Source organism: Cyprinus carpio, chromosome B4 (assembly GCF_018340385.1).
Source record: "Cyprinus carpio isolate SPL01 chromosome B4, ASM1834038v1, whole genome shotgun sequence".
NCBI classification, from domain to species: Eukaryota; Metazoa; Chordata; class Actinopteri; order Cypriniformes; family Cyprinidae; genus Cyprinus; species Cyprinus carpio.
Window position 1 is genome coordinate 22,381,025 of NC_056600.1, and position 26,597 is coordinate 22,407,621.

General features: G+C 40.3%; 1 protein-coding gene across 1 annotated transcript in view; it reads right to left on the minus strand.

Moving 5' to 3' along the window:
• The window catches only part of LOC109079938 (NACHT, LRR and PYD domains-containing protein 3-like), an 86,229-nt gene that overhangs the window by 50,328 nt on the left and 9,304 nt on the right, over positions 1-26,597 (minus strand). Inside the window, 2 exon segments of the mRNA XM_042722394.1 lie at positions 20,524-20,697; positions 22,011-23,882. Coding sequence (XP_042578328.1) covers positions 20,524-20,697; positions 22,011-23,882 — 2,046 coding nt within the window.

Genomic DNA, 26,597 nt, shown 5'->3' on the forward strand with positions numbered 1-26,597 from the left:
CAGGGCAGAGGCAGCTTGGCCCGCAGCACTGTAAGCCTTGGCAGCGAGAGCGGCCGACAGCTTACAGGCCTTGGATGGGAGACACGGACTATTCCTCCCAGTGGCGGCGTTTTGCAGACACAAGTGCACCCGATCGCACTCTCCTGCTGGGGAATGTTGACGGCCCCTCTAACTGCCCTGCCATAGAGGGTAGTGAGGACGGAGGAAGGAAACGAGCGGCTTCTGGCCGTAAAAATGGGCCATCCATGACTACATCACTTCCCCATGCACATCCGGGAAGAAAGGAACCAGAGCAAAACGCGGTTGTGAGCCGCGCTCTACACCGAGAACCAATCGAACAGCCATGAGCACTCAGGGCTGGGTGGTGTATTCACCTCCATCCTGGTGCTCACAGCTGCCCGGGCAAGCACAGCTGTCAACTCTGGGTCCAATTCGGCAGTGGCGACAACACCCTAGGGGGGCAGCCCCACCGAATCTTCATCCACAGAGGTCAATAGCCCATCCCCGATGCTGCAATCGACATCTTATCCCCGGCGGCAAACGGAATGACCCGTTGGGACTGCCGTAAGACAGCCCAGCAGAATCACCCAGCAGCCACACAGGACAAAAACTGCGGAAGGGGTAAGAGGTCCGTGGGCGTGGCTCGGCAGAGAAGCTCTCACTGTCACCTTCAAATCTCCCAGAGCACTAGCCGGCGGTCCTCCAGAACGGGTAGTGACAGAGGGGTCTGCTCCTTTCCCTTTAAGAAAGGAAAGACGCGATCGCAGCATTGACATGGTCACACACACAGTGCATGCATGAACCATCCACGAACAAGTCTTCAGCGTGCTGAATGCCCAGACATGGAAGACAGCGCTCGTGGCCATTGTCAGAGGACAGGAAACGACCACATCCAGAAGGACACAGACGAAACGGCCGTGATTTGCTCTTTTAGGAAATCTGCTCTTTTAGTTGAAGCACCCAGGGGAATCGCTGAAAGGGACACCACTGTTCGCGCCGTACCGCCAACCAGAACAGCTTCCTGACACACAGCAGATGAATGGCTTTGTGGAGTATAACAGCTTTCATACAACCACTCGGTTCCGAAGCAAAAATGTCTTTATTGTTGCTGTTTTCATAAAAAAAAAATTAATAAAAAATTCAAGTCATTAATTTTGTTAATAAAAGATGTTTAATATAGGCCTATGCAAATTTGCCACTGTACTATTTTATGGCTGATTTGTTTTAATTAATAGGTTAATAATGAACCACAAACTACGATCATTTTAAAGAAAGGGGAAATCCAAAGACCGTTTATTTATTTGTTACAATGCGGGTAAAACACATTTATCTTATTCATATTGTTAATATAAGTTCAAAGTTTACTATAAGTGAATTTGTCATTGTAGCTGTTTTATTGTATAGCATTTTTTATTAATAATAATAATGAGCCAAACTAAACATTTGTTTGAAGTAAGTGGAAAATCCAAAAACCTTTTACTTATTTGTTACTCGGGCAGGCTATGTCTTATTCATTCTGTTAATAAAAGTTTTATTTTTAATATTTTTCATTGTAGTATTGCTGATGTTGTGTGGGATTTTTTTTTTCATTAAGAGTAATACTGAATCAACCTTAAGCATTAATTTTGTTCCAATAATAGGAAAGATCTAACCTTAAAGATCAAAATAAGCACTGCAGATGTGAGATTGGTTGCTGCTGAGGTAAATGGTCATAAATGGTTATGTCTGTTGCTGCCTTCCCTGTAACAGGTCACAAGCTTAGAACCTTGGTGATCTGTTACTGTCCGAACTGATGGTGCTGGGCAGTTTGTTTGTGTTAGTCCACCAAGAACCAATCAAATTGTAGCAAACCTTTGTCCACTGTTGTGGTCAGAGAGGCACCCCACCATAAAACTGGGCCTGGAATGTGTTGTTCACGACATCTCCATAGTTTTTCATTTGGCATTTATTAAAGACACTACCTTTCACCATCATACTCTCCAACAAAGAAGAAAACTAAATCAGCAGGGAGGACAATATGGCGATCACGATGAGGTCTGAGGGTATCTTAAGTACTAAATTAGCAGTAATACACACCAAACTGTCATTGCACATTACCACATTCCAAACTATGTGCCCCAAAAACAGAGAGAGAAGTTTTTCATCATTGGAGAAAATGTGCATCAAGTTTACTCCAGAGCTTCAAATTATATTTTTAAACCACGTTTCTCTTTAATCTGCTATGCTACAACAACAGAAATTATCTCATGTTATGACTGTTACCATGGTCCACTGAAAAAGGAACAAGACTGGCCATCCAGTAACAATGCTATTAGGAACTCAGCGTGATTGTGTCTGAAGTATGTTTGCAAAAATTCCAATTCTGATTGTTACTGTCACCTCGTGACGTGACAGTGTACTGCAGATGATATATAGGATACCCTCCACCAGCACATAAGCAGGGGAGATAGATGGAAAATCTTCAGACTTCCCTGCCTTGATGCTGACAACACCTAACTCCTAGGGTTGTGCAATTAATCGCATTCGATTGTCGTGCGCATCTCATCAGTAAAGCCAGTCCCATGATTAGTACTAAATCACCATCACCTGCTTTCAGATTGAGCGGCTTTCACTACACAGAGCTGTATTTCACTGACAATTAGGCAAAATCGCCCTCATAATCGCAGATGAATCGCATTCGATTTCAAGCGCGATATTGCCTAGCTTGTAGTTGATAATGCTCAAAAATATTAAAAGTTATAGACACTGAAATGCCTTGAAAATTTTTTTACCACAGTGAATTTTTTTTTATTTGATATAAAAAATACATGAAATCAGTCCTGGTGCAATCTAGAAAAGTAATGGGTTGAAAGTCACATGTCTCATGAGTTTCTATTTCAAATCTGAAGTAGATACCATGAAAAATTAGATTACTGCAACCATTTTTCTGAGACTATGTCTAGTCCCCCCCCAGCCCCTAAATATAAAAAATATTTACCTTTACCTTTAACTGTATTGAAGGGTTCTACAAACTATTTTGGTCATTAAACATACCACTGCATACTTTTTTTTTCAATTATAAGCTATGAAACTGTTAGTTGAACAGGGAGTTGGGGAAGAGTAGAAAGAGGATGAAGGGGTCGAGGGAATGGGATGATGGTCAGGTTGATCAGGGCATCTAGAATTGATAGCTCGGCAAGACTCAGGATGGGGGTACCGTCTCTAGCATATATTTAGGCCAGACAATTAGGACCCCCAAAGTTGGGAAGAGCTGATTTAAGCGTGAGCTCGGAATACCTGATCATACGGAGAGGATGCGTAGGCTGAATAGTTCAGGCGTTAGATGGTTAATGCAGGTTCTTGTTTTTGTAAGCCTTTATTAGTACGAATGTGTGAGAATGAGAGAAGCTGGGCAATCGTAGCCAGTGGTTATTCATAGGAGTAGTTGATCCCTGACAAGTAGGTTTAGAAATGCACATGGGGATCTTAGGAAGGAATGAACGTAAGATATATAGTTGTGAATGGACGGCGGGTTGGTTGGTGGGAAAGGAAGCTTTGAGACAGTTCCAGCCAGAGAGGTATTCTGGAGATCATGCTTGGAGCAAGGCAATTATGAATGGCTTCTTAGGAAGCATGTTTGGTGTTTGACCTGTGATATGACTGGCGAGGGATGCATGTTTATTCTAGAACCAAGTCTAACTTCTGGAAATGGGAAATGAGACGAAGAGTCGGTTACGAGATTGAGGAGTCCTGGTATATGAGTTGCTAAGAGGAGGAATTGTTGTTGAGTAGAGATTAAGTGGGCCTATGCATGAATTGCATAACTGCCAAACATAATCATCCCTTGTTTATAGTTTCAACTTCTGCTGCATAGTCTGATGAGTAGATTTGGGTCATTCGACCCCCAAAGGATGGCTGCTATGACTATGGGATATATTTCATAATGCTGTGGAGACTGCTCTTGACTGTTGGAACTGAACTCCGGAGGCTGTTTGGAATCAACCCAGCATCCACCATATTAACTGCTGAAGTCTATTTAGGGTGTCGCATCGGTGTATAGTTGGATGCAGCCGAGATGAGAGATATAGACTTTATGGAAAATAAATGTTGTTCCATGATGACAGGTGTTGTTGCTGGAGGCACTTTCCATTGCATGCTTATCTAATGTAACTCTGTCGTATGAGAAGGGATGGTTGCTGCTTTTGACAGAATGTCTAACACGAAGGATTTCCGTTGAGGAATTATCTGAATGGCATTGTTAAGGTGGCCTAGAAGTCCTTGTAGCTGACGCTTAATACATCTGTCTTGCTCAGATGTAGTGAGGCTCTGGGTTTTCTACTCTGATAATGGAAGGCAGAGTTCAGTGAAAACGTAGATTAGTGCGAAAATCTTAATTATGGTGGTGCAGATAAAGGTGCAACGATTTGAAGTCTTCAAGGAAGTGAAGAACATAAAGGAGTCTGTGGTTGTTAGCGAGAATCCATTGTAGCTTCAGAAAGGGAGTCAAGTCAAGTCAAGTCATCTTTATTTATATAGCGCTTTAGACAAAAAAGATTGCGTCAAAGCAACTGAACAACATTAATTAGGAAAACAGTGTCAATAATGCAAAATGACAGTTAAAGGCAGTTCATCATTGAATTCAGTGATGTCATCATGCAGCTCAGTTCAGTTTTAAATAGTATCTGTGCAATAATTTGCAATCAAGTCAACGATATCGCTGTAAATGAAGTGTCCCCAACTAAGCAAGCCAGAGGCGACAGCGGCAAGGAACCAAAACTCCATCAGTGAGAGAATGGAGAAAAAAACCTTGGGAGAAACCAGGCTCAGTTGGGGGGAGTCTAAAATCCTAGGGCTGCTTCTGCAATCGAATGTGGCTTATGGTGAGGTAATGGCTCCTTCCCAGAAGCCTCACCGGGTTCTTGATGGATAGGCAAAGCTTGGCATTAGTGGTATCAGCTTTGGCGAGCCAAGCTCCGTGGCCTGCTAAGTGAATGAGTATTCTGGGGTTGTGATGATACAGTTGAAGGTTGGAATGTGAGCATTGTGGGGAGAAGAGAAGTTGATTTTTTAATTAAACCTCTTCTGCCAGTAGCCTGTCAACTATATCAGGTTCTTGATAGGAGTGCGGAGGTGCTTTGCAAGTCAGTCTGCTGGCGTTGTGGGGTTATGAGGGCAGGAGTTTCCCGCATGGGCTCTGTGACGGAATGCACAGGTGTGAAGGAGCCTGCAGTTAGACAAGGGGCAGCCCAGATGATTGAGGTTGTTGCGTGCCGTCCTGCCTCTCTGATGCAGGATTGGCCGGTCTCTATGTTTATGATTTAAGGAAAGCTTAGTTTACTGAGGAGCATTTCTATTGGCATTGGAATTACTGGAGAGGATGGGGCTGCAGCAGATAGCTGTAGTTTGCATGGTGACATGTTGAGGTTTAAGGGGGGGCTGTAATTGAGCATGCTGAAGCTGGATGTGAGGGGGCTCCACAAGTTCGCGTAACGGGATGTTTAAATTCAAATATCCAGAAGCAGAGTTCAGGGTGGAGAGGGCTCCTGAATGACCCTTGGTTGGACTGCTGTAGACAACCTGCTGCTGAATTATTTGTGAGCATAGAGCTACTGAAACAGAAGGTGATGGACTGCTGGAGCTGGCCAAGTAGGTGGTGTCGCTATGGTTAAGTATGTACCTGTGGCTGAATTTGAAGATATTGATGGCGGACAGTGATAGAGGCCATGATAGACCGGGCGGGGATAGAGGCCACGATAGGCCGGGCGGGGATAGAGGCCACGATAGGCCGGGCGGGGATAGAGGCCACGATAGGCCGGACTGGGATAGAGGCCACGATAGGCCATACTGAGAGTTAGGCCATGATAGGCTGGATAGAGGCCACGATAGGCTGGGCAGGGATAGAGGCCACGATAGGCCATACTGAGAGTTAGGCCATGATAGGCCAGCAGTGGGAACAGCACCAGCGGGCCACAGTGGCATTTTTTTTTTTTTACCAGAGGAATGGAATTGGAGGTTGGAGGAGTCCTGGCTGGTCCATGTGAGGTAGGGTCCTTTGGGGCACTGGATGAGGCATCTGGACTGCCGAAGTAGCTGTTTGAATCATTAGGAAACTGGGAGCCGTATGCTGTAAACGGATGAAGGAATGGTGGAATAATGGATGTTGGGATGAAAGGATGTCTTTGAGTGGGGGAGTGGGGTTGAGGATGAGAGGATTTAGGAGTGGGGAGGAGGTAGAGGGAGGTAGGGAGAGAGTGTGATTGGGAGTTATAGAGAGGGAAGAATAAGAAGCTACTGAGTAATATATTTTAATTTAAAGCCAGATCAACATCTTATGCTATTTCCATGGCAAACAATTAAAATACAAGTATAGCAAATGCAAAAAAAAAAAAAACTCTTAAATTCTAAAACTTTCTAAATAACTATTGAGAATTATTAGAGATGCGAGGGCCGTATTGCTGTAAACTGCTGAAGGAAGGGTGGAAGAAGGAATGTTGGGATGAAAGGATGTTTGTGAGTGGGGTGTGTTGCAAGATGCAGGGAGGGAGGGAGGGAGGGAGAGGGAGAATGGATAGAAGTTTTGGAAATAGAATTGGAGGTCTATGTGAGCAAACACTATAGAATATGCAATGCTCAATAAGGTCGCTCAATCACAGGAAGCCCCGCCTTCCGAATGAAAGAGGCGGTCAGTAAGTCGGCGCATCACTGCAGCTGCCATTAGAAGCGTCCCAGTTGTTATAGAAACAGTCAGCGGTCTTAGACATGCGCTTAGGACTGTGCATGCGCACTGACTGATCTAGCCTGAATAAGTAAGCAGTGCTTTTGTTAGCTGCAGGTTCGTCCACCTGAGGCACCGCCATGGTGGTGCGGTTAGCTGCGGGCTCGTCCGCTGAGGCGCTGCCGTGGTGGTGCTGTTGTTAGCTGCGGGCTCGTCCGCCTGAGGTGCTGCCGTGGTGGTGCTGTTGTTAGAAACATGAGAGCCGTATTGCTGTAAATGGCTGAAGGAAGGGTTGAAGAATGGATGTTGGGATGAAAGGATGTTTGTGAGTGGGGTGTGTTGCAAGATGCAGGGAGGGAGGGAGGGAGGCCGGGAGGGGGAGAATGAATAGAAGATTTGGAAATATAATTGGGGTTGAAAGAGACCGACTGGTCTGCGTGAGCAAAGACTATAGAATACCCAAGACGTGTCACTCCTTTAGTTTTGAATGGGGAAAAAATGCAATGCTCAATATGGCCGCTCAATCGCAGGAAGCCCTGCCTTCTGAATGAAAGAGCTAATCGCTTATCTGAAAAGTGAGCGCATCACTACAGCTGCTGTTAGAAGTGTCCCGGTTGCTATAGAAACAGTCAGTGGTCTGAGACGTGCGCCTGGGACTGTGCATGCGCACTGATTCATCTAGCCTGAATAATTAAGCATTTAATAACGCTATTTGAGCAAAAGTAACAACATTTATGACACAGTTGTTGTCAGATTTCTTTGGTGATTTCAAATATGAAATTTAATCATAAGCTTAGTGAACAGTTTTGGAGAATTTGATGTTTCCCCATGCAAAGAGATAGGAGTTGCTCTTGCATGCCTAAGAGGCGTTTCAAAGATGGCCGCCGAGTGACATGACTTGTCTTAAAAGGACTTTGGCGTGAGGGACAGTGAATGGGCGTCTGGAATTTAGAAGTAGCTATAGATAATTATTAGAAAACATGGAGCCGTATTGCTGATTGTTTGTTTATTTACTTATTAAGCCATAACAGCGTATGTGGCTATATTTCATGGCAAAAATCAGTAAATACATAAACCAATCCATACACATGTCTGTAATACATACGAGTCAAGGGGGAACAATTTAGAATGTTTCATTTTTACCAACCTGCATGTCTTTGGGCTGTGAGCCGTATTGCTGTAATCAGCTGAAGGGAAGGTTATAGGAATGGATGTTGGGATGAAAGGATGTTTGTGAGTGGAGTTTTATGAGCAAACTGTGAGCATAGAGAAGAGAAGAATTTTGGGAGAGATCAGATTGAGCGAGTGCAGTTGGAATTACGTCTTGCCTGCTGCTAGAGGGAGCTGCTGTCTGATGCTTTGGAGAGAATTCTCATGACGTCACGTGTGACGGAGAGTGACTCCCTAGGAGTTGCCGGAAGTGCTGAGGGCTCAAAGTTTGTCATGACAGAAGTTTTATTGATACTGAATATAGTTGAAATAACTGTTTGTTATCTGCACAATTGAATTGGATACCTTGGATTTAAGTGCGTGTTGAAGGCAACCCATGGTTCAGTTGTCCTCGGCTCTGGATTCTAAAAAAGACGTGCAATGGGAGGGCTGAGGAAGCGTCAGAGAAGCGGCTCGTGAGGGGAGTGAAAATTCAGTTTCTGCATCCACCACGCTAACGATGATGGCGATCTCTGCCCGCGGATCCCACTGACGGAGAGGGTTGAGACCAGGAACAGCTCAGAGTCCTCCCGAGATGAGCCTGGGAGTAGACACTCATGGCCCGGAATGTGCGCCACCGAACGCGACCGCTCTGAAAAAGACTGCGATCAGGACAAGTGTCGCCAGTGACATTGAATCGAGTAGAGCACTGTCCAGGCCAGGCGAGTCCATCTGTCCTTCGAGAGAACGAGACTAGCAGTATGGTAGGAGGTGGCCTGATATATATGGAGGTTTCAGGAAGTCAGGTGATTGTTTGGGGCGTGCCCCTGCTCCTGAACATCTGTTAACCAATTAACTCCATGTGTTGTAAGGATTTGCAACACTTGTGTTGTCAAACTGATGAAGACGTTTTCTTCATTTGCTGGTGTTTTTTAAATTTACATGTGTTTTCTTAAGTTGCAGCGTGTTGAGCTCTCTCGGCCACCGTAGTTATCAGATAAGGGAGACATTCCATTGTGGCCAGTGCTATTTGCAGCGTGTTTCAATTTGCATATGTTGTGAGGATTTGCAGCGCGTTTCAATTTGCATATGTTGTGAGGATTTGCAGCACATTTCAATTTGCATGTGTTGTGAGGATTTGCAGCGCGATTCTTAATTTGCATGTGTTGTGAGGGTTTGCAGTGCGATTCTTAATTTGCATGTGCTGTGAGGATTTGCAGCGCGTTTGTTAATTTGCATGTGTTGTGAGGATTTGCAGCGCGATTTTTAATTTGCATGTTTTGTGAGGATTTGCAGCACGTTTGTTAATTTGCATGTGTTGTGAGGATTTGCAGCACGTTTGTTAATTTGCATGTGTTGTGAGGATTTGCAGTACGTTTGTTAATTTGCATGTGTTGTGAGGATTTGCAGCATGATTCTTAATTTGCATGTTTTGTGAGGATTTGCAGCGCATTTGTTGATTTGCATGTGTTGTGATGATTTGCAGGGCGATTCTTTATTTGCACGTGTTGTGAAGATTTGCAGCGCGTTTGTTAATTTGCATGTGTTGTGAGGATTTGCAGCGCGATTCTTAATTTGCGTGTTGTGGCGGGCTGAAGAATCACACGACAGGTTGGAGTGAAAAGTGCAGCCCCGGAGGGTGTATTTATTAATAATTCGGTGTAACCGTGAATATGCCAGAGGTGTCAGGTGCTCGTCCTCGGTGCTGCGTGATCCTGTTTGCCGGCCGGCTGAGTGCACGGGGATTCGGTGTCCGGTGCTTCGGGTGGCGGGCTGGTCGGTCAGCAGCTTTCTGTAGGGATAAGAGACACCACATTAGTTGGCTTGTCGTCTGGAGATCCTCTCTCCCTGTGTCATCTTCGAGCGCAGCTTTTCTAGTCCTCTCCTCATCCTCTTCAGGTGGGACCGATCAGCCTGCGGTGATTGCGTGCAGGTGAATCTCCTTCGTTGCCAGGGCGACGCTGATAGGTGCCCGGGACACGGCTTACAGTGTGTTGTGAGGATTTGCAGCGCGTTTGTTAATTTGCATGTGTTGTGTGGATTTGCAACACGTGTGTTGTCAAACTGATGAAGATGTTTTCTTTATTTGCTGGTGTTTTTTCAATTTGCATGTGTTTTCTTAAGTTGCAGCGTGTTGAGCTCTCTCGGCTACCGTAGTTATCAGATAACGGAGACATACAAAATGTGCACAGCAGTGGGTGCCCATGTCCAAGATTGAAAAACACTGTCATAGACCCATGAATGAAAATTACTATCATTATCTTGAGTGGCTTATTGGAAAAAGGTGAGCTATGACTTTTCAGATGTACGATTTTCACACAGCGGGTTGAAAAACCCCATAGACTTAATATAGGAAAGAAATGTCTCCACAGTCTCATGTTGCTGAGACTTGAGGGTGGCCTCATTTCACTCAGCCCTTGCAACCAATTTGTTGTGCAGCGTATTTCAGTGCAGCCAGCAAAATAAAGCACCTAAATTCTTCGGCAAGACGGCCTCTTTGTTTTTTTATATGCTACCATCGCACTAAGCAGCGTGAAGTTTAGGGAGTTAACCCCGGGAGGAGAACTTCCAGCCCTGGAGAAGCCGGATCTCCCCTGTGTCTCCCAACCACGGTTAGGAAACAGAAACAGGAAAGGTTAACAAATTACAGCACCCAAGCAACCACCCCATTGACTTCCACAAAAAAAAAAAAAAAAAAAAATTATGGATATCTTTGAATCAAAACATTGTTTAAAACCCTCTGAAGTCGATTAACGCGTATACGCGTTATGAGGCATTTTCTCCTGATGACCCCAAAAAGAACTAAAATTACACTTTTAGTTTTGATCGTACAGATAAGAGCAATACATCAATCGAATCTGTAAAGGGTCTACTTTTTTGTATACAGGCATAATAACAACAAAACTTTGTGCACTTATAAAATAAAGATAACAAACAAGGTGTGCTGTCTGCAGCCTTTGTCTGCGCTGATCTTCATTTACAAACGCGTCATTGAAATGAACTGTAACTCAGTGAATACTCAACGAAGAGACATGAGAGAGATATCTATAGAAAGCCTGACATGTCTACTTTTAAACTAAACAAGTCCTGCCGAAAACAAATATTCTGTGATAAAGTAATCCATATGAAAACAACGCGATGTCCGTTTTTCACGTCTCCCTTCATTATCTTCTAATGCGACCACGCCCACGCGCTGAACGCTCTTTTGAGATTCTAATGTTTCACTGAAGCACGCGCCTTGAATATGCCCACACAACAGAAGACAACGCAGCGAGAGTGTTCTTCAAGTTTTTTTTTATTTTACTGTTTGCTTCGCGATGAGAGGAATAAGACATAATTCACCCCAAAAAGATGTGATGTGGTTGAGGATTTGAGATTTGGATTTCTTCAAAAAAAGAATGAAGCACTTTATTCAGCAGAGATCATAAACATGAGTAAGTCTCTTTTTATTTATTTATATACTTGTACTAGTTTTCACATAACGTGTAAACATTTTACTAGTTAGACTTTTTCCAAACTATAATTCCTGACTAAATGTATAATCAAGTGAAACATTATGAAGTTTCAATAACAATATACACTACTATACCATTCAAAAGCTTTATGTAAATAAATAAATAAATGTAACTGTAACAAATGTAACAATGCTGTTCTTTCAATTTATCCCCCCTAAAAAAAACTGAAAAAAAAAAAATATTCTCAGCTCTTTTCAACATTAATAATAATAATAATAATAATAATAATATTAATAATGATAATAATAATGATAATAATAACAATAAATGTTATTTTTTTGTAGAAAATAAGATTGTTAAAAGGATTTCTGAAGGATTGTGTGACTGGAGTAACGATGCAAAAAATTCAGTTTGAAAGTCATCTTTGATTGTTCCTAATAAACTGTTTAACTGCACTCACAAGTGAATATTAAATTATGTTGTGGGATAATTAAATATATTCTAAATAAACTACAAACATAAAATTATATACATTTATTTTGTCCTCACATTCTTTCTTGTAACTCATCCCTCTCAGTGACACAGCTGACTGAATGGCTCATTATGCAGCTCATTATGCAGGCCTTTGTCTTCTCAGGTGTGAATTCATGATAGTTGACGCCTACTCGCATATGACTTTTACCAACAAAAAGTGTCTTCGAAAATTTAAATCAATGTATTGTTTTCTGTAAGTGAGTAAACAAGATGATTTTTACATCATTTAGAAAAAAAAAATTTAGGCTACAAGCTCCAGTTCTCAAAAGTCCCTTGAACCAATGTTCTGTATGTGTTTTATTGCCTTATTCAAGTGATTTAACATTTTTAGTTTTTCACTAACCACCCATACAAATTTTTTTCTCAAAAACACAATCATGTACATACATGCTGCTCACATATTATTATAGCCCAGTTTGTGCTGATTACAGTGAGATTAGACTTTAGCCATTTAGATATTTATAAGAAACTGAAAAAAACACAAATGTCAGGGCATGACAAAACTTCTCCAGGCCCCAAAAATACCCTAAGACTCAAGAGGGTTAAACAGAGATGTAAGCTCTTTGAAATCAGACTGCCAAACAGTCTTTAATTATCACCTGTGGCAGCAATCTAGCCACAGCATAGTGGTGGAAAAAGTACTAAGAAAATGTACTTAAGTAAAAATATTGCTACTTAATTCCAAAAGGAATAATTTACTAGAGTACAAGTAAAAGTACTGAAAAATAATATGACTCAAGTACAGTAGGTGGCCGACCAGAACGTGCTTTTTACCGTCATGAGTGCCGGCCTGCCGCTTCTGCAAAATGCATTTGCAGCATTTGAGTGGCGTTTTAATCACAAGTTATCAAGCGAATGCTTCAGAATGCATTTTCACAAATAGGCGTCAACTTTGCCTCACTGATGTTACATTTGACAGCTGCAGTAAGCGGAATATGAAAGAAAAACACTGTAGGCCTAGATAAAATATTTCATATTCACCGATGCAAATTTAGTACTTATGGATGTTATGTGCATTTCTCATTTAGAACAAATTCAAGCAGCATAAATGTCAAGTCTATGAGCCTGTGCTTATATTTACACTAAGCTAAGTATTACACCATATTTTAGATTTGAAACAATTAACAGGTGTGCAGCATTATTTATATAACATAAATCATGTGTTATATTTCCTTAAAGAAATGTTGGTTTACTTTGCATCGGAGCATTAAAAGTGGTAGCCTATTTCAGGCTAGGCTACATAACTGGATTTAAATGTCAATATTCTTACATTACTTAATATTTGTCACAAATAAATTTTTAATTTATATATTAAAATTCCTTTGATAAAACAGCATGCATTTTTGTCACGCACATTCTTTGATATTCGTTACCTGTTCTTTATTTTGACAAAGAACTACGTGGGGAAAAGTTATCTGTTCACTAATTAAGAAATTGTTGCATAGTGAAAAAAGTGAAAAGTGAAAGTTGTGACATTGGCCAAGTATGGTAACCCATACTCGGAATTGGTGCTCTGCATTTAACCCATCCAAGTGCACACACACAGCAGTGAGAAGTGAACACACCGTGAACACACACCCGGAGCAGTGGGCAGCTTTATATCCAGTGCCCGGGGGGCAACTGGGGGTTCAGTGCCTTGCTCAAGGGCACTTCAGCCATGGGTATCTTAATCTCATGGCCCTGACAGAGACCTGGATCAAACCAGAGGTCACTGCTACACCTGCAGCACTCTCCAATAATTTCTCATTTTCCCACTCCCCCCATTTGACTGGAAGAGGTGAAGGTACTGGTCTGCTCATCTCTAATGATTGGAAATGTAATCCTTTACCATCTTTGTTAATCAACAGCTCCTGTGAATCTCATTCAGTTACTGTTATCTACCCTCTTAAAATCCATTTTGTAGTTGTCTATCAGCACCCAGGACCACTAGGTAACTTTTTGGGTGAATTAGATGTGCTGCTCTCAACCTTTCCTGAGGATGGTACTCTCCTAGTTATGCTTGGAGATTTCAACATCCACCTAGATAAATCTCTATCTGCTGACTTCCACACTCTGCTTGCCTCTTTTGATCTCAACCGAGGGTCAACTATTGCTACTCACAAATCAGGCAACCAACTGGACCTTATTTACACACAACACTGCTCCACTGATCATGTACTGGTTACTCAACTGCACACTTCAGATCACTTCCTCCTCACTCTTAACCTCAACATGGTTCCTGACACATCACTTACCTGTCCACATGTCATCTTTCAACGTAACCTACGCTCACTCTCACCCTCCCGGCTATCTCTAATGGTTTCATCTTCGGTTCCTTCCCCTAAACTGTTAACATCTTTTGATGCTAACAGTGCTACTGATACTTTCTGCTACACTCTTACATCTTGTTTAGACACTATTTGCCACTTGTCTTCCAGGCCAGCCTGTACCACCCCTTCAGCCCCTTGGTTATCTGATGTTCTAAGCGAATATCGTTCTAAGCTTAGAGCTGCTGAAAGGGTATGGCACAAATCCAAAAATACTACTGACCTTAATGTGTATTAATGACCTTAATATATATCAATCACTCCTCTCTTCCTTCTCTGCTAATGTCTCCACTGCTAAAAGAACATACTACCATAACAAAATTAACAATTAGTCTAACTCTCGCATGCTTTTTAAAACATTTTCCTCGCTCCTTTGTCCTCCTCCTCCCCCTCCTGCTTCATCTCTAATAGCTGACGACTTTGCCACGTTTTTCATTAATAAAATTAAAAACATCAGTGCACAATTTTCCACATCACTATCCATCAAGCACATCTCACCAGCAAACATACACTTATTCACATCCTTCTCTTCACTCTCTAAGACAGAAGTCTCCAAACTCATCCATTCTAATCATCCTACTACTTGTCCGCTTGATCCTATTCCATCTCATCTCCTTCAAGCCATTTCTCCTGCAGTTGTACCTGCACTCACTCACATCATTAACATATCCCTCCACACTGGTGTTTTCCCTCATCATTTAGACAGGCTCGTATAACTCCACTACTTAAGAAACCCACCCTCAACCCATCTCTTTTAGAGAACTACAGACCAGTTTCCCTTCTTCCTTTCATTGCAATGCAACACTTGAACGAGCTGCGTTCAACCAAGTCTCTGCCTTTCTCACACAGAACAACCTCCTTGACAGCAACCAATCTGGCTTCGGAAGTGGACATTCAACTGAGACTGCCTTGCTCTCAGTTGTTGAAGCCCTAAGACTGGCAAGAGTGGAATCCAAATCTTCAATACTTATCTTGCTTGATCTGTCCGCTGCTTTTGACATTGTTAACCACCAGATCCTCCTGTCAACCCTATTGGCCAAGGGCATCTCAGGAACTGCACTCCAGTGGTTTGAGTCTTACCTCTCAGATAGGTCCTTCAAGGTATCTTGGAGAGGTGAGGTGTCTAAGTCGCAAAATCTAACTACTGGGGTTCCTCGAGGCTCAGCTCTTGGACCACTTCTCTTCTCTGTCTACATGGCATCATTAGGTTCTGTCATTCAGAAACATGGCTTTTCATACCATTGCTATGCTGATGACACTCAACTCTATCTCTCATTCCATCCTGATGATCCGACGGTAGCTGCTCACAGCTGTTGGTAGCTGTTGAAAAGAGATGGTCTTCATGCCTCCTGGGGTGGTGCCGCTCTTCTCTCTAGAAATATGGCACATAGTCTTAGAGTTTGTACTTGACTAACTGGGGCCCAGGTCAGGAAGCAGACAGACTGGCTAAACCGACCGTCTGCTAGCCACCTCACATCACAGAAGTTAGTTAATTCTCAGCACACAGAGACTCTTTCACCTAGATATCACACTATAGAGACTGTGTCTGTTCCCCGGGCTAGAAAATACAAAAAACGTCCAAACCAATTTAAGAGCAACAATTTAATTGAGGTTCAACAAATAAAAAACAGATGCAATATGGATAAACAAATGATAAAGCTTGGCTTATTGAATATCAGGTCCATTTCTACGAAAGCACTTTTTGTAAATAATATGATCACTGATCATAATCTAGATGCACTCTGTTTGACAGAAACCTGGCTAAAACCTGATGATTACATTATTTTAAATGAGTCTACACCCCAAGATTACTGTTATAAACATGAGCCACGTCCAAAAGGTAAAGGGGGAGGTGTTGCTTCAATTTATAAAAATGTTTTCAGGATTTCTCAGAGGGCAGGCTTCAAGTATAACTCGTTTGAAGTATTGGTGCTTAATATAACATTATCCAGAGAAACAAATGTTAATGATAAATCCCCTGTGATGTTTGTTGTTGTGTTTGGGCCACCAGGGCACCATACAGACTTTATTAAAGAGTTTGCTGATTTTACATCCGAGTTAGTGCTGGCTGCAGATAAAGTTTAATTGGTGGTGATTTTAATATCCATGTTGATAATGAAAAAGATGCATTGGGATCAGCATTTATAGACATTCTGAACTCTATTGGGGTTAGACAGCACGTCTCAGGACCTACTCATTGTTGAAATCATACTCTAGATTTAATACTGTCACATGGAATTTATGTTGATGGTGTTGAAATTATGCAGCCAAGCGATGATATCTCAGATCATTATTTATTTTTGTGCAAATTTCATATAGCTAAAACTGTAAATTCTACTTCTCGTTACAAGTATGGTAGAACCATCACTTTTACTTTGTAAGTAATCTTCCTGATGTATCCCAATTCCTTAGCATATCCAAAACCTCAGAACAACTTGATGATGTAAAAGAAACTATGGACTCTCTCTTTTCTTGCATTTTAAATACAGTTGCTTCTTAATGCTTAAGGAAGGTTAAGGAAAACAGTCTGACACCGTGGTATAATGAGCACACTCGCACCCTAAAGAGAGCAGCCCGGAAAATGGAGCGCAGCTGGAGGAAAACAAAACTAGTGGTATTTCGTATTGCTTGGAAGGAAAGTAACCTATCTTACAGATAAGCATTAAAAACTGCTAAATCTGATTACTTTTCATCTCTTTTAGAAGAAAACAAACATAACCCCAGGTATTTATTCAATACAGTGGCTAAATTAATGAAAAATAAAGCATCAACAAGTGTTGACATTTCCCAACATCACAGCAGTAATGACTTTATGAACTACTTTACTTATAAAGTCGATACTATTAGAGATAAAATTGTAACTATGCAGCCATCAGCTACAGTATCACATCAGACAGTGCACTATAGATCCCCTGAGGAACAGTTCCACTCATTCTCTACTATAGGAGAGGAAGAATTGTATAAACTTGTTAAATCATCTAAACCAATAACATGTATGTTAGACCCTATTCCATCTAAGCTCCTAAAAGAGGTGCTTCTAGAAGTCATAGATCCTCTTCTGACTATTATTAATAGCCTCATTGTTATTAGGATATGTCCCCAAAACCTTCAAACTGGCTGTTATTAAGCCTCTCATCAAAAAAAAACACAACTTGACCCCAAAGAACTAGTTAATTATAGACCGATCTCGAATCTCCCTTTTCTGTCCAAGATATTAGAAAAGGTAGTGTCCTCATAATTATATTCCTTCTTAGAGAAAAATGGCATCTGTGAGGATTTCCAGTCAGGATTTAGACCGTATCATAGTACTGAGACTGCTCTCCTTAGAGTTACAAATGACCTGCTCTTATCATCTGATCGTGGTTGTATCTCTCTAATAGTGCTATTGGATCTTATTGCTGCGTTCGACACTATTGACCACGCTATTCTTTTGCATAGACTAGAACACTTTGCTGGTATTAATGGAAGTGCATTAGCATGGTTTAAATCGTACTTATATGAGCGCCATCAGTTCGTAGCAGTGAATGAAGAGGTATCATATCGTTCACAAGTGCAGTATGGAGTACCTCAAGGCTCAGTACTAGGGCCGTTACTCTTCACGCTTTACATGTTACCCTTGGGAAATATCATCAAGAAACACGGTGTTACCTTTCACTGTTATGCTGATGATACTCAGCTCTATATTTCTTCGAGGCCCGGCGAAACATACCAATTTGAAAAACTAACGGAATGCATAGTCGATATAAAAAACTGGATGACAAGTAATTTCTTACTGCTAAATTCTGAAAAAAACTGAGGTGTTAATTATAGGACCTAAAAACTCTGCATGTATTTACTTAGAACGCTGTCTAAGACTTGATGGCTGCTCTGTCAATTCTTCGTCATCAGTTAGGAACCTAGGTGTGCTATTTGATAGCAACCTTTTCTTAGAAAGCCACGTTTCTAGCATTTGTAAAACTAAATTTTTCCATCTCAAAAATATATCTAAATTACGGCCTATGCTCTCAGTCTCAAATGCAGAAATGTTAATCCATGCGTTTAAAGGTTAGACTATTGTAATGCTCTATTGGGTGGTTGTTCTGCACGCTTAGTAAACAAACTCCAGTTAGTCCAAAATGCAGCAGCTAGAGTTCTTACTAGAACCAGGAAGTATGATCATATTAGCCCGGTCCTGTCAACACTGCACTGGCTCCCTATCAAAGATCGTATAGATTTCAAAATCCTGCTTATTACTTATAAAGCCCTGAATGGTTTAGCACCTCCGTATTTGAACGAGCTCTTGTTACATTATAATCCTCCACGTCCGCTTCGTTCTCAAAACTCTGGCAATTTGATAATACCTAGAATATCAAAGTCAACTGCGGGCGGCAGATCCTTCTCCTATTTAGTGCCCAAACTCTGGAATAACCTACCTAAAATTGTTCGGGAGGCAGACACTCTTGCAGTTTAAATCCAGATTAAAGACCCGTCTCTTTAACCTGGCTTACACATAGCACAATAATACGCTTCTAATATCCAAATACGTTAAAGGATTTTTAGGCTGCATTAATTAGTTAAACCAGAACCGGGAACACTTCCCATAACACCCGATGTAACTTGCTACATCATTAGAGAAATGGCATCTACACTAATATTATTCTGTTTCTCTCTTATTCCGAGGTCACCATAGCCACCAGATCCAGTCTGTATCCAAGTCAGAGGGTCACTGCAGTCACCCGGATCCAGTACGTATCCAGCCCAGATGATGGATCAGCACCTAGAAAGGACCTCTACAGCCTTGAAAGACAGCGGAGACCAGGACAACTAGAGCCCCAGGGACAGATCCCCTGTAAAGACCTTGTCTCAGATGACCACCAGGACAAGACCACAGGAAGCAGATGATTCTTCTGCACAATCTGACTTTGCTGCAGCTTGGAATTGAACTGCTGGTTTCATCTGGTCAGAAGAGAATTTGCCCCCCGACTGAGCCTGGTTTCTCCCAAGGTTTTTTCTCCATTCTGTCACCGATGGAGTTTTGGTTCCTTGCCGCTGTCGCCTCTGGCTTGCTTAGTTGGGGACACTTCATTTACAGAGATATTGTTGATTTGATTGCAAATTATTGCACAGATAAGATTTAAGCTGAACTGAGCTGCATGATGACATCACTGAATTCAATAATGAACTGCCTTTAACTGTCATTTTGCATTATTGACACACTGTTTTCCTAATTAATGTTGTTCAGTTGCTTTGATGCAATATTTTTTGTTTAGCGCTATATAAGTAAAGGTGACTTGACTTGACTTGACTTAAAGATAAAAGATAGTATAATTTTCATAGAGTTCACAGGGGATCTAAGATCTGATTACTAAACGTGATCAGTTTCTTTTATCATGTGACAATGTCCAGGGGCCTGTACCTTGAAGACAGGTTAGTTTGCACCAATCCTGGGTTTTAAGTACCATGAAATTGGCTTGGATTTTAGTGGCATTCATTGCCATAGTAACTCTCCACTGCTAACATGCTCAAGGGAAGTTTATGTTCTGGGTTAGAGATCTCAAACTGAAATTGGACCAATCAGGTGTGAACAAAGTGGCACATGTCTGATGCAAAATCGCTCCCCTAGCTTCTCTTGCTCCAAATTAAAAGTCACTAGTACTTAAAAAAAATGGTCTGGCTTTAATGATAATTCAATTTATTTTATGATTTCTATAACTATTATATGATTTATATTATTATTAATCCATTACACACAAGCTATTTTAGTTTAACAGTTATTATAAAAACAGTTATTTTTCAGTGTAAATGTGTTTAAATTCATCATATTCTAAAATCTCTAAATCTTTAGCAAAACCTTTAAACTTTAGTTTGGAATCTCGCTGGGTCTCTTGCGAGAAGTGATTCATACTTGCTCTGTGTTGCAAGGCATGTGATTGGCTGTACACCAGTGATGTCACACAGTCATGTGCATGCATTTCACAAACTCAGGATCAAAGCCTGAGCTGACAAAGAAAGCTGATGATCAGCTTTGATCATGGTACCAACAAAACCGGATTGGAGTGGTTTGGTTTTGTCAACTCAAAACTAATTCTGTAACTCTGAATTTTTTCAGCTACCATCATGGTACAGGCCCCAGGTGTGTTGCCCTTCTAAACAGCTAACGACAGACTTTTTGAACACTATTGACTCTTTTAATCTGCTGCAATTCGTTAATCATCCTACACATACCCAAGGCCACACTTTGGACTTAATAATGACTACTGGCCTGTCTATAACTGACATTAAAGTGGTTGATAGAAAAAAAATAGTTTAATATAAGATGTCTAAGCCAGTTTCTTAGCTGTAGTTATGAAACATCTATTCATTAACACAACTGAACTTATTGAATGAGTAAATGTGAAAGTCAGACCTCAGTATGTTCAGCTGACAGTGTGAATTCTTCAGTCCAGCACAGAGCAGCCTTACTCCTAAATCCAGCAGGTCATTGTTACTCATGTCCAGCTCTCTCAGATTGGAGTTTGATGATTGTAGAGCTGAACACACAGTTTCACAGTGCTGATTAGAGAGACAACATCCAGCAAGTCTATAACAGAGGATGACATGGAGATGGACAAAATAAAATAATGTTTTCTGCATTCTGTGCATGATATATATGAAGGTCTCTGATCATGACACAGGTCATGACTGATTCAGAGTCTCTCTGAAAACCATAACAAATCCAAAACATTGATGCTTTAGTTTTACGTTCCCCTTTCTTTGGTCTAGGGGGTTTAAAGGGGGAGTAACAAATGATGTGACAAAAATAAATAAATGTGAGAAAACTCCCTTTCCATCTATCCCAGCTCTAAATCCTTCTCACCTTTCATATCCAAAAGGCTACACAACACCCTTTGATTAACACCTTGTAACAAAAAGGAAACTGAAAAAGTATGCGTTCCAAGTTTTTCTTTATTAATGGTTTAACCAATATATTTATAAGGCAAACGAAGATAAACAAATAAACAAACAAGTTTAAATGATAACCAGATCGTCAGGAGAGGGCCAGGCCAAAATAACAAACAAAACAAGGGCTTCCTAAAGTTTAAGCCCAGATAAATTACCTAACAAAAGAAAAGAAAAGCAAAGACAGTTGTCTTACCTCTCTCCCTGACTAGCAAGAAATAAACAGGAGAAAAATTTGGGGATGAATAATCCAAATAAATTGGCGCCCGTCTCCCTACACGGTTTAAAATTTTAAACTCACACAGTCTAAATTGGTTGTTGTACTCAGACAACAGGTTTCACAACAGAATATAAGTTCTCTTTTCAACAGCAGTTCACACAACAGTGTCTGGGATAGCTGGAGAGGGAATTTCTCTCAATCACAGTCTCTTTGCTGCTTTATACAGGCTGCCAACAGAAAAGCCACGCTCCTCCTAATTAGCCTCAGCTGCGGACGATTTGGAGTGCTGCATGAAAGAAAGGGAGATAATAAAAAAAAGAAAGAAAACATTCACCAGCATAGTACAAACACAAGACTATGTCACAGGACGTAACATTTAGTAAATACACTGTTCAACTAATGAAGCCCATTTTTGCCTGGATTTAAAATAATAAGGAGACAAAATTGATAAAATTTCATTTTTTAAATATAATTCTTTACTGAAAAATGTACATGACTGTTCAAAAAATTCACGTTTTTCAAATGTTTGAAAGGTCTATTATAAAACTGTACACAGCTAACAATACAACCAACAAAATTCAATAAAATCTCATTCACATTTTCATCAAAACAGTTTATAAATAAAGTTTTCTGCCATATTTTTTAACTGTTTTATTGATTCAAGATTATATTCAATTATGAGCCTATTACCATTCATAGTACGGAATAGTAAGATGACATGAATCAATACTCACAGAGCTTTTCTGCAGTTCATCACAGCTGGTATCAGTCTCCATCTACCTTCATATGATGTGTTGTATTTTGTAGGCTCAAACTTATCCAGCACCTCCTCTGACATCTGAAGCATGTAGGCTATTGCTGAGCAGTGAACAGGAGAGAGTTTCTTCTCTGAGTGTTGGTCTGATTTGACATACTCCTGAATCTCTTTGCATAAAGTCTGGTCATTCACTTCTAGTAGACAGAGGAACAGACTGATGGATCTATCAGCTGAGAGATTATAACAATTGATTGTGTCTTTAATGTACTGTGCGGTTTCTTTGATGGCTTCTGAGCTGTTCTCCGTGTATGTCAGTAGATTCTGTAAGAGTCTCTGATTGGACTCCAGTGAGATGCCCAGCAGGAACCGCAGAAAAAGATCCAGGTGTCCATTTTTACTCTTAAGAGATTTGCTTGCAGCTGACGTTAGTAACTTACACAAAGCATTTCCCTGATACCTCTCTTGCTTATATTCATAATGTTCACATTCTTCATGGAGAAACAATTGTAATGGCTCCATGTTCTTCATCAAATGTGAGAAAAACACATAGAAAGCAGCTAGAAACTCCTGAAAGCTCAGATGTATGAAGCAGTACACTTTCCTGTGCTTAATCACAGATTCCTGCTTAAAGATCTCAGTGCAAATCCCAGAATACCCTGCGTCAGTGATGTCTATGCAACAATCTCTCAAGTCCTCCTCATAGAACATGACATTACCCTTCATCAGCTGGTCGAAAGCCAGTTCTCCAAGTTTCACAATCACTTCTTTGTTGGACTGCATAAGTTTTTCTGTATCTCTCTCTTCATACTTCAGATTCTTCATGCTTGTCTGAATGAGCAGGAAGTGGATGTACATTTCCGTCAGAGTTTGTGGGATTTCTGTATCTTGTTTTACAATTTTTTCAAGAACAGTGGCTGAGATACAACAGAAGACTGGTATGTGGCACATGATGTGGAGGCTTCTTGCTTTTCTAATATGGGAGATGACTCTGCTAGCTTGATCCTCATCACTTATTCTCTTCCTGAAGTATTCCTCCTTCTGAGGCTCATCAAATCCCTGAATTTCTGTCACACGGTTGATGTATTTGGAAGGGATCTGATTGGCTGCTGCTGGTCTGGAGGTGATCCAGATGAGAGCAGAGGGAAGCAGTTCTCCTTTCAGAAGGTTTGACATAAACACACCCACTGATGAAGCCTCAGTCACATCAGAAACTTTCTCATTGTCTGAAAACATCAGTGCAATTCTACTTTCATCCAGACCATCAAAGATGAACACAACTTTGCACTCCTCATAATTCCTTGGGTTCAGTTCATGAAGTTTAGGATGAAAGTCAAGCAAAAGTCTGTGAAGACTGTACTGATTATCTTGAATCAAGTTTAGCTCGCGAAATGGAAGCACAAACATAAAATCTACATCTTGATTGGCTTTTCCCTCCGCCCAGTCCAAAATGAACTTCTGTACAGAGACAGTTTTTCCAATTCCAGCAATGCCTTTGGTAAGAACAACCTTTATTTTGTCTTTCTTCTCACATCCTGGTTCCGTTGAGGGTTTAAATATATCATTACAGTAGATTGGAGTGTCTTGTGAGTGTTGTGTTCTGGGTGTTTTCTCAACATGTAAAACCTCATGTTCTTCATTCACCCATTCACTCTCTCCCTCTATGATGTAGAGCTGTGTGTAGATCCTGTTTAGGAGGGTTTGATTATCTTGTAGTTTGACTGGCTCAAATAATTTTTCATACTTGTTCTTCATGCTGGTTTTATGTTGGTCTTTGACTCTCTGTAGTTCATCATCAACTGGTTGGTGAAGAACCTGCTTCAGGATTTTAGTCTGATCATCTCTATCCACACTGGAGAAACAGGAACAATACAAAGAATGAATGAGAGAGTGGGCAGCTACTAAATATTCTAGTAAAGCCATGTGGCATTCTCAAAACCAGCTGAGACACAATAAACTGCTTAATACAGACCCAGACTTTTTTTTTTTTTTTTTTTCAGAAACTATGACAGATCAGCTTTACTGTTTAAATGGCAGTTAGTAAAAATCTCCTGCAAATAAAAGATCACAAAGAATCTTCCAAAATCTCACCAGAGGATGCTTAAACAACCCCAGAAATTGTATGTCCAGACATGCTCACTTATTTTTTATTACTTTTCTTTTTTGTTTGCTCGTAATCACAAATTAATTTTATTGAGCCCCAGAGGCAGAACCCCTCATTATCTAGACGGCCATCGGGACAAGACCGGGGAACCAGATGAGTCCTCTGCACAATCTGACTTTGTTATAACCTAGAATTAAACTGCTGGTCTCCTCTGGCCAGAGGAGAACGGCACACTATTTCGACATACTATTTCCCTTTTTTTATACTGTAAAGCAGCTTTGACACAAATAACGGTGACTTGACTTGACTTGTGATCTCGAAATAACAAAAGTTGATAATCTGACATAACTGATAACACAAAAGCAGTTATACTTTTCAAAATGACATTGAAGCCACTGAAATAATATTATATAATAAATTACTAGAATTCGCCTTTGGAAAATTTGTAAAACAGATGTTTAGCTACTGTTTCCAGTCCACCAGTCTGTCAATGTGTAGACATCTGTGTTACTACTTTTCCAAAAGCTAAGATGGGATTGAAAATGTGTGCCCTGCCCTTTAGATAGAGGCACACAAAGTCTGGTTTACTGACAAATTAATTTTTCTCAAAAAAGTTTAGTGTGAACCATGCAATCAAAGTCTTCCACAGGACCCCATACAGAAATTTATACAATAGTAATATTGTTACAATAGTAACAAATATAAAATCCCCAAAATTTATATATTTACATGCAGGTTAAAATATCTGTATGATAGTTTTTATATGTAGCAACTATATATGTCAACAATATACATTTAGTTATGTTTTTATTTTTATGTTAGTAATAATATATATACACACACACACAGAATTTGCTCTACAATTTAATTTACATACTTCTTTTTTAAAAATCAGTGGCATGTACAAGGGGTACTGTGGGTCTCGAGTAAGTTTCACTTGCTTTCTCTACCCTCCACTGTGAATGATTACAAAATATATTCAAAAATGTGAGAAGTACAGCTGTTTGTGTTATTATAGTTAGATTGTGTTTGTCTGTATTTGTGAGTTAAACTGAGATCAGATCATTTTTAATGAGTAAATAATGCCATTATGTACAAATTTTAAATTGGTTCACAAAATTATGTTTGCCACTTTATTTCATTATCAATGAGCCAAATATTTTCTATAAAACAACAAAATTACCTACAGCTAAACCTTAAACCAGTTCATTCTCAGTAACAACTTGTCTACAAGTATGGAAGAAATAAAGTCAAGCTTACTAATATGTGAAGATGTTAATGCTGTTTTTGCTTAAGGTTAAGGATCCTCTGGTGTGTGTGTTTTTTTTTCTTAGATGATTTCATTTAAGGCTCTGTGGCTTTACGTCAGTTGTTGTGCTGTCTGCTTGTCTCTTTTTTTACTGTTTTTGTCATTCCTTTATCTTTCCCTCGGCAATTTTGCTTATTTACATACAGAAGTTATTTGTATTACTAATTGTCAATTCTCATTTGTAAAGTGAGAAATACGTTATTTCGGTATTACATTTACTCTCTGAAAAATACACCCATGAAACACTGTTCATTTGACACTCTATAACAGGGATATTGATTGGATCTGCTGAACAAATCAAAGCATGTTACCGCTCAATTCGCCGTGCTTGTTGGTCTTGTTCCGACCTAGGCCAGAATTAAATTTTTAGAGGGGACTGAGGATAATACATGAAAATGACACAAGGACATTTTAGAACTCTTATTGTCTTTTTGGTAAAGCTTGATAAAAAATAATAATAATAATGCTGAGCAGTTTCCCTCACGCAATGAAGGAAAAATATTAATCTGCCTTGTTGTCTCTTGTGAGGAAAATGTTTATGATGCTTAAAACACTCAAACAAAGTATGTTTGCAAATTTTAAAATGCACCACAACCTGTGTGATTTTTAAAAGCATTGTTGTGCTCAAGTCCATCCGTATGCAATTCTAACTTTTTCATTCAATTTTGGCTTTTTGTCTAAGAACTACATGATATAAACTCGCAATTGCGAGTTATAAAGTCAGAACTGTATGATAGAAACTCACAATTGCAAGTTATAAAGTCAGAATTGTGGAATCACAAGATATACAATAGGTGGACAAACAGGGGTGCGTTTCCCAAAACCATAGTTAATTAACAAAGTCAGCAACTTTGTTGGTTGCAATGCAATTTCCCATTGCCAACCAAGTAAGTTGCTAACAGTTTAGCAACTATGGTTTTGGGAAACGCACCCCAGAATGGGTAATATCGCTGCGTGTACCGCCCCCACAGGGCCGCGGTGTTAACTGCAAGTTAAATTTTAATTATAAAATGTTTGTTTGTAAACTGAGATGAAAGGTTGAAGTAAAACAACAATAACAGTATAATATAACATTGTAACATCCTTAAAAACCATTAGAAAATTTACAGTGAGTTAATTTCAAGATGTGGGATAGTCTTAGGCTACAGTCTACA